At 43.2% G+C, this 12,552-nt stretch overlaps 2 protein-coding genes across 5 annotated transcripts in view; both read left to right on the top strand.

The window, feature by feature from the left end:
• The first annotated feature begins 186 nt into the window (after nucleotides 1-186).
• Nucleotides 187-2,621, top strand: LOC147244190 (SOSS complex subunit C-like). 2 transcript variants are annotated; one of them, XM_086187309.1, is made up of 4 exons: nucleotides 187-359; nucleotides 992-1,091; nucleotides 1,226-1,298; nucleotides 2,121-2,621. In XM_086187309.1, exons 1-4 carry the CDS (start codon nucleotides 335-337, stop codon nucleotides 2,217-2,219), a joined length of 297 nt encoding a protein of 98 aa, XP_086043435.1. In that variant the 5' UTR covers nucleotides 187-334; the 3' UTR covers nucleotides 2,220-2,621. The 2 variants fall into 2 exon arrangements, with proteins under 2 accessions (XP_086043435.1, XP_086043434.1); XM_086187308.1 differs by having other exon boundaries at nucleotides 214-359; nucleotides 1,211-1,298; nucleotides 2,121-2,606.
• Nucleotides 2,622-4,251: 1,630 nt separating this feature from the next.
• Nucleotides 4,252-12,552, top strand: part of LOC147244189 (5-hydroxytryptamine receptor 4) — a 35,757-nt gene continuing 27,456 nt past the window's right edge. For all 3 annotated transcript variants that reach the window (XM_086186783.1, XM_086186784.1, XM_086186785.1), the window contains exon 1: nucleotides 4,252-4,342. The gene's annotated coding sequence lies outside the window, so the exon portion shown is untranslated. The remainder of the gene's footprint in view (nucleotides 4,343-12,552) is intronic.

The raw sequence follows: 12,552 nt of genomic DNA, 5'->3' as shown, positions 1-12,552 counted from the left end.
ATTGGCGACCTGTCCAGGGTGAACCCTGCCTCTCGCCCGTTGACGCTGGGATAGGCTCCAGTCCCCCCGCGACCCTTAATGTGTAGGAATAAGCGTAAAATGACGATGGATGGATTATTAATTTGGCGAGAGAGAGAGAGAGAGATTATGGCCACAATAATAGGCGATAGCTTGATAGTTTCACTCCATACCAATTGGTGGCGGTAATGAGCCGTAATGTTGTTTGCCGCCCGCTGTCAAACGCTCCAAGAAGAAGCTAAAGCGGCGATACGAGAGAAACAGCGTCTTCTCTGCCGCTGGCTCACCAGCTCTTCCTTCATCAACCGTTTCCGATATGGCTGCAAATCCTCCAGGACAAGGTAACGTGACTTCTTTGGTTCGGGACATAAGTCCGGAAATATTTATGCGGCGACGGGCTGAAACCGTTAAACATCTGTAGGAATGTCAGCCTCCATCTTCTCAGGCCAGTGCTCGAATATTCAGGACTGAAGAAATTAACGTTTATTTACACAAAAACAAAAAGGGAAACTGGCGTGTAATGTTTTGCTAGCGGATGCGGTTGTCAGGAAAAGCTCGGAATCCCTCTTTTTCTTTATAAAGTTGAACTCAGTATTTTTGTATTTATTTAGTCGTGTAATGTTACTACACCCTTAAAGACCAGTGGTTTTTGATGCAAACTCATGGCTATGTTGAATATAAATCTCTTATGATGTAGTTATAACAGCGGGGATAACTTTAATCAGAAAAATGTGCCTGCGTACTTATATCGTGATTTGAACGCGTATATCATGTAGTATATCATATATATATATATATATATATCGTATCATATCGTATCATATCGAATATGATACGTGATGAAATTGATTGAATTGCTACTATTATTTACACGGGATTAAATTTCCTGGTTCATTTTCACAACAGGCCTTTGACACCGTTTCCCCTCAGCTCCACTCAATTTATTGGTTTACTTTCTTCTTCCTCCTTCCAGCCTTCCAGAATAAAGCACGGGTGGCGATCATAGCAGAGCTGGAGAAGGAGAGGAGGCGGCTGCTGCAGTCCAACCAGTCCATGAACACCCCGGGAGCCAGGTACACGGAGGGGGGTAGACAGAAGCTTAGAGAAGGTGCCTCCTATAAATCAGGTTACTGCGTTACTACAGTCTGACATCATTTGTTCTACATTCTATCCTCTTTGGCCTTCATTGTAGCATCTCGCTGTCCAGGCCCAGTTCTAAGGACTTCAGGGACAATACAGAGCAGCAGCACATCGCTACCCAGCAGAAAGCCGCCCTGCAGGTCAGACACGCACTGAAACACGATGTAACATTTTAATATATTCTCTAACAATGCTGATTATTGATTTTTTGCCAATATTCAATATGCTGATAGTTTTTACGACTGATTTGACTGATATCACAGACGTTGAGATTATGTATGATTGAAACATTTTACATATGTAAACATGTTCAAAAGCCCAGAGATGACAAACTTACCGCATTGTTCCCACATGACGTGTGACTGATGAGGAATTAGGACTTGAGCACAGCTTGTCTAACTGAACCCATGTATTTAAAAAATGACCAGTATCTGCTGATACCAATGATGTGCAGGTGTTCTCTCTCAAGTGCAACCTTCATCTTATCAGTGCTGGTATTCATCTCACCGAGCATCTCTGGACACATTTAACTGGTTCTTAAAAACAGAGCTGGTATCCATGACAGGTGTTTCACGGAAAAGCAGAGCATTTTGGGAAAAAAAGTTTTCCTGGTATGAGTTTAGGTAAGACCACTCTCATCGCTCTCCTGCTGCGTGTACGGCTACAGTTTGTAGCCAGTTAGCTTATCTTAGCATAAAGGCTACAAAATGGAGGGAAACAGCAGGAGTGGCTCTGTCCAACATCAATAAACTCCACCAATCCGTATGTCTGAAGCTCACAAATAACATGTCTCCTTTGGTTTTCCATATAAAAACGGCAAAATGAAACACAGAGTTATTTCCTGGAACATTTCTTGGCTCTGCATTGTAACTTCCTGCTGTGGAAACTGCTCCTTCTTACAATAACACAAGTTTCAAGCTGAATTCGCAGCAATCTTTGCCTAACTGTACGTCTTCGTGCAGCATGCACACGCACACTCCTCAGGCTTCTTCATCACTCAGGACTCCTCATTCGGGAACCTCATCCTCCCCGTCCTTCCACGCCTGGAGCCAGAATCGTGACCTTTTGACCCCAGGATCCTGTCTCCCGCCTCCTCCTCAGTTGTTGTGAACTCTCTCAGGGGAGCTTATGTGAATCTGTCATTTTCACATGTTAGATGGCTGCTGATGTAGAAATGTTCTCCACCTTAGCTCGGAGGCATCCACCCATACTCAACTGTTTACTGTCTTACTCGTGACTGCTCTGTTGTCTGTCCTAGGAAATGCACATTTTTCAGGATTTTTTAAAAATTTGTATTTGATGTGTATTGATATTAATAATAAAATTGTTACATTAAATTTTAAATCTCGTTTTTTTTTTTTAATTCCTCAAATGCCAAATGTAGACAACTCTAAGAAGGGTATGTTGAGGTGAGAGGAACTTTATTGAGTTTTTACTGATGTAATTCATTTATACATGACGCTGCATACGGTGGGAAAAAAAATAAATACAAGGTAGCATTAAATCTGAAATGAAATCTTCTTATCTGTCTGTCCTATGACCGGTGAGGAAGCCAAAAAAAACAAAAAAGTCATGACATTAACAAGTACATGCGTATTAGCATTAAATGTAGCTGAATACAGCATCACTAGATTCATCTGAGGGGTCATGAGGTCAAACGTGGAAGAGAAAAGAAAAAAAACATCTCGATTCTCTCTTCATTATTCTTCTTTTGTGACATCTTCTGTTGTTGATGAGATGGGATTATTTGTTGCAGTGGGATTATTCATTGTGATGGGATTATTTGTTGAGATGGGATTTAAGGATGTACAGAGATTACACCCTATGAGACCCTCTCATCTTAATGACATTGTTTTTTTTTATGAGGAAGTGAAAACAAGGTGTCATAGTGTTGTTTTGTAACTGTAATTTAAAAAAAACGTGTTACACGATGTCTGTGTAGGTTCTCATTCATCCAGGTCATCGTAGATCGAAGCGAAGTAAAATCTGGTCAACTGGACGTAAGTTTATCTTGAAGACGTTTCACCTCTCATCCGAGAGCTTCTTCAGTTCTAGTGAAGAGTGTGGAAACTCCAGCTTATAAACCTATGTGGGAGTGGTCAGTGCTATTGTGGTGGAAACGACCCTCCCGAGACTCACCTGGCCTCTCCAAACGACAGTCGTTGTGCGGTGTCAGGGAGTTTCACCGACCACTCAGATGCTAATGGGCTGTGCTGGCAGCAGCCGTTCCACATGGGTCTTTCAGCTGAGCTCTTTGGGGAAGCTTTGAAAGGACTTGGTTGTAAATAGGTGAAAGGAAATGTCGCAGTCCACCTCCTCTGTTCAAGACGTGTGGATGTCGTCGTGTCATCGTGTTACACGATGTGAAGTCGACATCTTAAAAGTATCCGAGCATCCATAGAAATGTGGTGCAGTAGAAATATTAATTAGCAAAAAAGTGAGTACAAGTTATCAAGTTAATACAGTAGTGAATATTACACCAAACTTTTGTACTTTGTCCTCCTGAAGAAATTTTCAGGACCCTTAAGAGGATAAGCAGAAAATGGACGGAGGGGTGGAAGTCAAAACACCAAAATTACATTTTAGGAGTTATCTCATCAAAACGTGGATTTATTCTTCTTTCTCAGTATGTTCAAAGTTCACACTAACTGTGACGCACTTTAAATGTGTTGCACATATATTCTATAACTGTTTACAGAGCAACCTTCCATTAAGCTCATGTTGATTTATCAGCTTTTTGTCAGGGTTTGTATTGCTGTAAATTTTGGCATAGATATTTCATTATGTTCTGCAACTGAACATCAGTGAATATTGTGTCATTATTTGAAATTGTTTTGGCAATGTTCATTTGTTTTTATTTTTTTATTCTAAATTCTCTTCAATCTGCGAAATTGAACATCGATCAAGTTTCTCATAAATGCAGCTGCGGCAGTTGCATTGATTGGCCACAAGATGGCAGCATCGATTACCCATCTCTCTCTCTCTCTCTCTCTCTCTCTCTCTCTCTCGCTCTCTCTCTCTCTCTCTCTCTCTCTCTGCGCGAGACGAACTGTCACTCACGCGGCAGATACCTTTTTCTCCCTCCCTTTTCTCTTTTCTTTTTAATTCCATCCGGAACATGAGAGCATCCTGCATCCACTCCCGCACCCGGACTGGAGAAACGGAGGCGGAGAGCCCGGCACAGGTGAGCTTGTTCAACTGCGATTGTTGAAAAGTTTGAGAGAAAAATGTCAAGAAGTCGAAAGAATTATTTTCAGAAAAAAATTATAGAGTATTTTTTTTTGGGGGGGGGGGGCAGTTACAGTTTGGCTGCGAGGAACTTGAATTACTTCTCTGGCCTGATGCTTAATGGAGGCTGAGAATCCTCGAAGTGGACTCCCGTCCGCGGGGTCTGCTCATGCTCTCAACAGTTCCCCACGTTTCCCTCTCCAGCCGGCAGCATCCGAACGGGTCTCACTCTTGACTCCCGTCAGACGGACCATTAGCCGAAAAGTCCTTTTGAAATAGCTTTTTTGTTTGCTTGTTTGTTTTTGAGTTATTTTCCACTGTAATAAATTATCATTCATGTTGTTCTCTTTGGAAAACAACAACAACGACGACCTTTTCTACACATGAGGTGTTCTTTTTAACTCAAGAGTTCTACTACTGTGCCACTGAAGCTCTGAGGTGTCATGGCGGGGTAAACACAGGTGTTATCAGTGAGGCTAATTAGGGCCGCGTTCCGAGTAGGAGGACCAGGGTCGTGGGACGGTGCGTGCTGGCTCACCGCAGTGGCTTTGACACTGAATAGAACGAGTCCAGCATGATATCGTCAATTACAGCTGCTGTGACCTTTCAAAATGTCTGAATCAGTGTAAAATAAAACAAAAACAAAAAAAACCCGAGATAGTTTGATATAATTGTGGCAGTATATTCTAGAAACTTGTAGATGTGTTTTGAGAGCAGAAGCAGAGAAGCGCTCTTAAGGGCAGAGAGGCTTCTAGTTTTATGTGAAACCACATGAGGAGACGTCTTGGCCAAGAAAGAAGTGTTTAAACTTGAGGTGAACTTCTACCGGTGCAGCTAAATCTTGTTTTATGACTCGATTTTGATCATTGGAAACAAAGGCGTGTCTGTCTGATGGCCAGGGTGGATAAACATCCAGCTGATGCGCAGAATAGGTGAATGACAGTTCTGGGAAGAAGCAGGTGAGAGGCCATGGCATCTTTCTTTTTATGTTATTTATGAAATTAAACACATTGCACAATTACAACAAATTGCTATGGCAGCTTAGTCTGATCCGCTGCAGACAAATGACACAAGATAATGTTAAAGTCCATCACTGCGAGGAAATAAAATGAGAAATACAAACAAGGCGGTCAAAGACAAACAATATTTTTTTTGGGGGGGGGGGGGGTTTGTTCTGGGCTCTATAACAGAGAAAGCTGATTGTCTAAAGGATGTGTGTGTAAACCTCAGAGCGTCTTGATGAAGTCATCTGTTACTGTTCCCGCTCATGTCCATGTAAGCTGCACTCTCCTGTGGTTTGTCTGTTAGCTTTGTAAATATACTACACTGCACTTGAGCTGGGTGGTTGCTTTTAATTGATTGTAAACACTGGAGAGGGTATAGCATTAAGATAAGAGCTCTGATACACAGTAGCTTGTGCTGTATCACCGGGCGAGCTTGTGTTTGTGTGTAATAGTGACGTTATTAGAAGGAAAGCCTGATGTTGGAACCAGGAACTGGTAGACTGTAGTATTCTGGGAAGGACGGGAACTTAAACTCTTGAGTATAATAATGTATCTGTAAACAGAAATTCCTGACTTAATCTACTCTCCTATGAAGAAAGGAAGACCTCAAATCCATTGCAGAATAAATAAATGAATCTTCCAATCTTAAAAACAAGCACCATAATGTCACTGAGATGCTACTTTTTGGTGATTTATTTTTTAATCCATCCACTTTCTTCCACTTATCCTGTTAAGGGTTTGGGGGGGGGGGGGTGGAGCCTATCCCACCAGCTTTTAGGCGAGAGGCAGGTTCACCCTGGACAGGTCACCAGTCCATCACAGGACCAACACACAGAGACAGACAACCATTCACACTCACAGTCACACCTACAGTCAATTTAGAGTATCAATCAGCCTCGTCCCTCTTGATGTCTTTGGACTGTGGGAGGAAGCTGGAGTACCAGAGAGAACCCACACAGGAACAGGGAGAACATGGAGACTCACACAGAAAGATCCTGTGGTGGAGCCGGGGCTCAAACCTGGAACCTTCTTGCTGTGAGGCCACAGTGCTGACCACTGCACCACCGTGCAGCCCTGTCCACTCAATTTGTATTTGTATTATATTGCTACATTCTGTCTTACCAAGTTAGGAAGTCAGTGTTTTAGTTGATAGAGCTTTACCAGTCCAAATGAAGAGGAGGGCAGCTCATGAATGAATGCTGTTAAATGCAGTATCTTGAATTAGGCAAAATAATTCAGTTTTAAAATGCCCCGAGTTCTTCATCCCCAGATGAGCTTCCAGCAGGAGCAGCTGATGACTGTTGGTCCTCACCCAGATGCACTCTCTCTCTCTCAGGCTCTGAGGTTTGGCACCGAATGATCTAATGGCATCGGTGCTCAGCGGTACCTCTGTAGCTTTGCCAGTGCCCGTAAAGTGCCACGTGATGCACCAGCCCTCTCCTTTAGCAAACCATGTGAGAAACCTAAAGTGTTGGAAGTGGCAGAGTCGCGTGGACAGGCAGGTCGATGGACCGACCAAGCAGAGAGAGAGAGAGAGACCAAACAACCAAATGCCGTATGACTCGTGGAACTGTCCTCCAGATCTTTGTCTGATGATCTTACATGTGAACGGGACGTTTTGGGCATTGTTGAAACACCAAGAGCAAGAAAAGAGCTGGTTAGATTGGGATTATATGGGACCTATGTGATATATCTATAGTTTTACAAAGTACCAGCAGCAGGAATAAGATGATACAGTCCCTGTTTTCCACAGGAAAGCAGCAAGCTAGAGGAAGGAATGCTCTTCACTATACCATCCTCGACAAATCCCCGTGGAACTGTTGTTGTGAGAAGTGCTCTGAGCTGAATGAAACGTACGAAAGGCCAAACTGCCTTTTGCAAACATGTTTTTTTTTTTAACTTCCAAGGACCTCCTCATAGAAGGAAACGCTTTTTTCTGTGTCATCAGAGCATGTTAATTGCATTTTCAGCATTTGTGATATTTCCTGAGACCAGCATATTGTTTTCATGAAGCTTCAGGCAAGTTTGGATAAAACAGATTCTTATCTGGTAAAATGGCACAACAGACGGTGGATTTCGTGTCTCATTCGGGGATCTAGATGGGAATACTCCCTTGCTCAGTGACGTGTTCATGTAATACACAATAGAAGGTGAAGTGGCAGCTAAACAAGACAATCAGAAGCCTCAGCTTGCTTCTTGGGTTGTGATTATTTGCCTGAAGTCCTCAGTTTGACTGCATCAACAATATCACATGAGATGCAGAGTCTTTAAAGGAAGCTAATGAAATTGTTCCTTATAAGCCCCTAAATTCCCCCGGCCATTGTTTGAATCCCCTCTCTGCTAATAAACCCCTTTCATAGCTTTCCCTCGTGGCCCTTATTCTCAGGAAATCTTCTCCAAACCAGCGTTCGCTTGCCAAACATCCTTTGGCAAATCCACTTGTTCAAAACATATTACATGAAATCCACACGGTGTCATTTAGACACACAACATTTGCCCTGCTGAAGAACCAGTAGATCATCAGGGCTCATCTTCCCTTAAATCTGTTTTTTATTATTTTAGAAAAAAATAAGTCGAGCTGCTTCATCCTCAGCGAGACTCACTGACCTGAGCCATCAACGGACTGCTAGCCCTGTCAGTGTCAGGGTCCCCGCTCTCAGCCACTATGCTGTCCTTATTAGCCACTCCCTGCAGACTTTCAGGACATCCAGCCACTGTCTTCAGGCTAATTTTAGCCCCGCTGCACCAACTCCAGCTCGTTAGCCTGATTCCCAAGGTTAGCTAGGCCTTCTTCATCATCAGGGGCACCACACAGCAACACATCCGTCTATGACAGAGAATTTCTCAACTGGGCAGCAGTGTAAATTTAACACTGTCGCTGTCGCCACTGATTCAGACACTTGGACGGCGGGGAAGGACACTGGCGAGCTTTACTGTACATGCACACAGATATATTCAGAAAATCCCATTGTATCTTGCTGGTAGACATGGTAGAGTTTCTTTTTAGGAGGAAAAACATTTTCTGATAAGCCTGTTAGTTGAATGTTTGTTTTCCCAGTCACAGTGGAGGGCAAACTCATACAGATTGCAAATTTCATTAAATATACCAAGAAGCTGACACATTTTTGTTTTCTGCGACTGTGTTGATTTGATTTGGTGTAAAATTGTGTCATTATTTTTTTCCTCTTTTGGTTGTCATGTAATTGTTTTATGTGTGTGTGTGTGTGTGTGTGTGTGTTTTGCACATGACTTCCCAGCAGTGTGTGTAGAGGAAGATATTGATGTGGACGGCGGTGCTATGACAAAGTGGAAAACTGATCAGTCCTAACTGAAACCACGGGGAGGCACGCACACGCACGCGCGCACACACACACACACACACACACACAGTGGGTGATGCCTGGATAGATGCATTATTTCCACAGTCTGCCTGCATCTCGGCATCTCGAGCTTTGCATGTGTGCTGACTTTTCTCATCGTTCTCTTTTTAACCCCCCCCCTCCCCAATCCAGTGAGTTGGCACCCTTTTTGTGACGAGCCCAGCATGCCCAATTACGCTCTCACATTTCATTACCCTCACCCACACAGCTTTACTCAGAAGACACGCTCCATCCACTGAGAGTGGCATCTTGCGTGCCGCGGGCTAGTGTGTGATTTACTGCATCCTCGTGAGAGCATGGAAAAGTCAGCGCCTCCGCACTGAAGGACAAATTAGGGGCTTTTGTGACTTCAGTAATTGTAGGTGACTATTGATTTGTATTACAGAGCTGATTGGACTGTAAAGTTTGAGTTTTTGGACTGTTAGACTTCTGAGTTTGTGTCTGTTTTGTGTGCTTCGTTTCACCTCTTAGGTCTTTCTTTGCTTCCTGCCTGTCTTGTCATGCTCACCTGTGCGTCATCAGTTAGCCGGTGCTCGTCAGCCCAGCCCTGTCGCGATGCTCTCTCCTTTGACTGCCTCCTCGCCGGCCCTTGCATTCTCCCACCTCTTTCGTGTACTTGTGGTCCTGTTGGGTTTCAGTTCTGCTTTCTTTCTGTCTTTGTGTTGTCGAACTCCCTTAATTTTCTTATTCTTTTTGGGTTTTTTTTTCCCTCTTCTTTCGCCTGCTCTGGATGCGATGCTGTGCATAAATGGAAATTCTTAAGCTCTTTTCTGTCTCTGCTGATTCCTGCATCACAATGTGAAGATGCATGTGAGATTTTCAGTTTCATTGCAGCACAGCAGCAAACTGGCTTTTTATCCAGCATGCCAACAGGTGGTTTTATAGATATAAATGTTGACTCAGGACTTGTTGAGAATTATTATATCATTTCTGTGGATGTATTTTAGTTGTAAACTTGCCAATAACTACATTTCCTGGGATTCATGTTAAAGACAAGCATTGTAAAAAGCAGAAAAAAAATGTTCTAGAATTTTATTAACTCTTGATCGTTGTCAACATTTAGGATAGTTTCCCCCTACAAAAGGAGTAGGGGAGCTTTACCTTTGTTACAAGCCACATGATCTCCCGACTGTCCTGGTTCACACGTATCCAGATTATATTAACAGTGAATTAGTCTTCATCAGGCAGGATGGCATGGTGGGGCGCGTGATGATGTGTTGAAATCACTTTTCGAATGGAGCATAGCAATAGTTGAGGAAGACCAGGAGGTCAGGCTCAGCTGGCATCACTGCTTTGTCAGCTGACCATCAGATTTCAGCTGCACGCCCTGTTATTTCCCTCCACATTGGCAAATGTCATCCATCGCAACTTGCGTAAACCACCGTAGTTCACCCACTGTTGCCTGCATGGCGTCTTGCGACCCACTTCCATCCAAACTCCTCCTCTTAACGCCTGTTTTCGACAGCAGTGTCAGTTACAATTCTTTTTGTTGAAAGTTGTTGTGATTGAAATGCATTCACTTAAAAAAAAGGTTGATTTTAATTAAAATGAATGAACTGTAACAAAAGAGTTGTGAAAGTGCAGAAAGGTCATGTTTTTGTCGCACCGTTGTCCAAGCGTAACGTGAGAGGCGTTAAATGTCCATGTGCCACTAGACAGTAGAACAGTAAAGAGGGGTTTTACCAGGGCGGCTCGCCTGATGCATGGAAGATGATGGCCAAGAATAAAAAATCCAGTTTTAAGACCTCTGAAACTGATGTACTGATCTTCCAGAGGCATTTATCACTCGGTTGGAGTTACTGGAACTACACACACACTCTCTGTTTTGCCTTCTGTAGAGTGAAGCTTCTTCCCACACGAGTGATTTTAGTAAACACTTACTGAAGCAAACCTACGGCATGAAAGATCTGATGCTTGTAAATGTTGAAACGTGCTTCTTGTGTGTAGAAACCTTTTTGATTTACCTGCCCCTCCCCCATCTATTCCCACACATGATGAAATATCCAAATCTGCCATCTACTATTTTCTTTAAGAATAGTATCACTACTGTTCTGACTAAACGCTGTTCTCATCCACATATTCATCTAAGCAGAGGGCAGCACATAAGCAGGCTGGCAGAAATCTCGAGGTGTGAGGAGAAAAGAGCAGAGCCACTTGTTGACCCGTACAGAGAAATGTTCTCTGGTGTGAGGAGCAAGGCTACTGCCTCTGCGGCACGACGTGTGTGTTCTCAGCAAAAACAGCCAAGTTTTATTTTGGCCTACCACCAAGTTACTCATTAAATTAATTAGTGACAGCTGAGCTGGTACGACCTGCTGCCAGGGATGTTGAAGTAAGTAACGACAGTGGGAAAAATGAGAAGCTGAATGTTTTCTGCACTGATTTGCTGAAGTTTAGCAAATGTGATCTGAGCTCAGTCAGTCGCCATGCCCACATAGTTGTCTGGCTGTCTAAAAGAAGAGCAGCACCAGAACACAGTGGAGCTGATGCAGATGCTCTAGAATGTCCCTACATTGTGTCTACTTTTAATAGACATAACATAGTGTTTTAGATTTAGCCCCGCTCTGAAGATACTGGAGGAAAAATGACCAATATCTTCCATTATTTTCGCTGCCAAACCTTGTCTTTAAACTGGCCAAAGTGTCTCCAGATGCCGCCTGCTTTTCAAATGCTTGTTACACAGACATTAACTCGGTTATTTCACATCACACGACACATCGGGATGGCGCGGTTGTCTGCAGAGGTTTGTGAGTTCAAGTCACACTACGGCAGAAACATCCCAGCCATCTACCTAACGTTACGTCGTCACTTCAGGTGAACAGTGTTCCCTTGAACTAATCGAACAGTGTTTTTCGCACCTTTTTTTAATATACATTAAGGGGTTTACGTTAAAGAAATGCCTGGAGTCTCAATGTCACCTGCTTCTCTCAGGTCTGATACACCACACAGCTACAAAAACACACCTTAATTAGCGTTAACATGAACAACATTAACAGGGAAACTGCTACGAAATGTCCCAGGCACCTCACTCACCAGTTGCTCCAGTAGTTTTCCAACATTACCAACATCGAAAAAAACAAATATGTCTCTCCAACAACCATTAAAATCCAGACGTAATTAAGTGAAATAATGATACAACACCCCAAAAAACATTGATAGTCCCATGAGTCTTGGCGCTGGCAGTGTGAACTGTCTACCGTGTGAGCTCCCACCTCCACGGGTCACTACAATGTAATTCCACCTTCCATCTTTCTTTATGTTCTTTCCATTGCTTACGGTTGAAAGTTCAGTGTTACATGTTTCTACTGTCGAGGCAACCCAAAAAATAGCGCGCCCGTGTGTGTGTGTGTGTGTGTGTGTGTGTGTGTGTGTGTGTGTGTGTGTGTGTGTGTGTGTGTGTGTGTGTGTGTGTTGGTGCGCCGCTGCCTCTGCTGATGGTGTGTTATTTCATGGTTCTGACTGGCTAAACCAAAGAACCAATTGGTTCTTGAGCCAAAAAAATGCTGTCGGCTGATTGCTGTTTGAAACTGAGAGGGATTCTGCTTTCTGTTTTAAAGTTCCACAGCAGTTTAAAAAAAAAAAAAAAAAAAAAAACAGTGGCAAAAATATTAGTCATCCTTCCACTGGCTCTGGTTATGGGGAACAACCTTTTAATATATGTGTGTGAGATGCTGTGGCCATCCCGTCTAAAGCAACATGACTTATTGACCCACCGGGTATGAGGAGGTAAAAAAAAAAAAGTTCTCTCACTCTTGTCATTGCACAACCACTCCTGTCGCCTC

The sequence above is a fragment of the Aulostomus chinensis genome, chromosome 19, assembly GCF_037954235.1.
Source record: "Aulostomus chinensis isolate RoL2024-O1b breed Wild chromosome 19, RoL_Achi_v1.0, whole genome shotgun sequence".
NCBI lineage: Eukaryota > Metazoa > Chordata > Actinopteri > Syngnathiformes > Aulostomidae > Aulostomus > Aulostomus chinensis.
The sequence above is the reverse complement of the archived record's forward strand: the minus strand, read 5'-3'. Positions and strand labels throughout refer to the sequence as shown.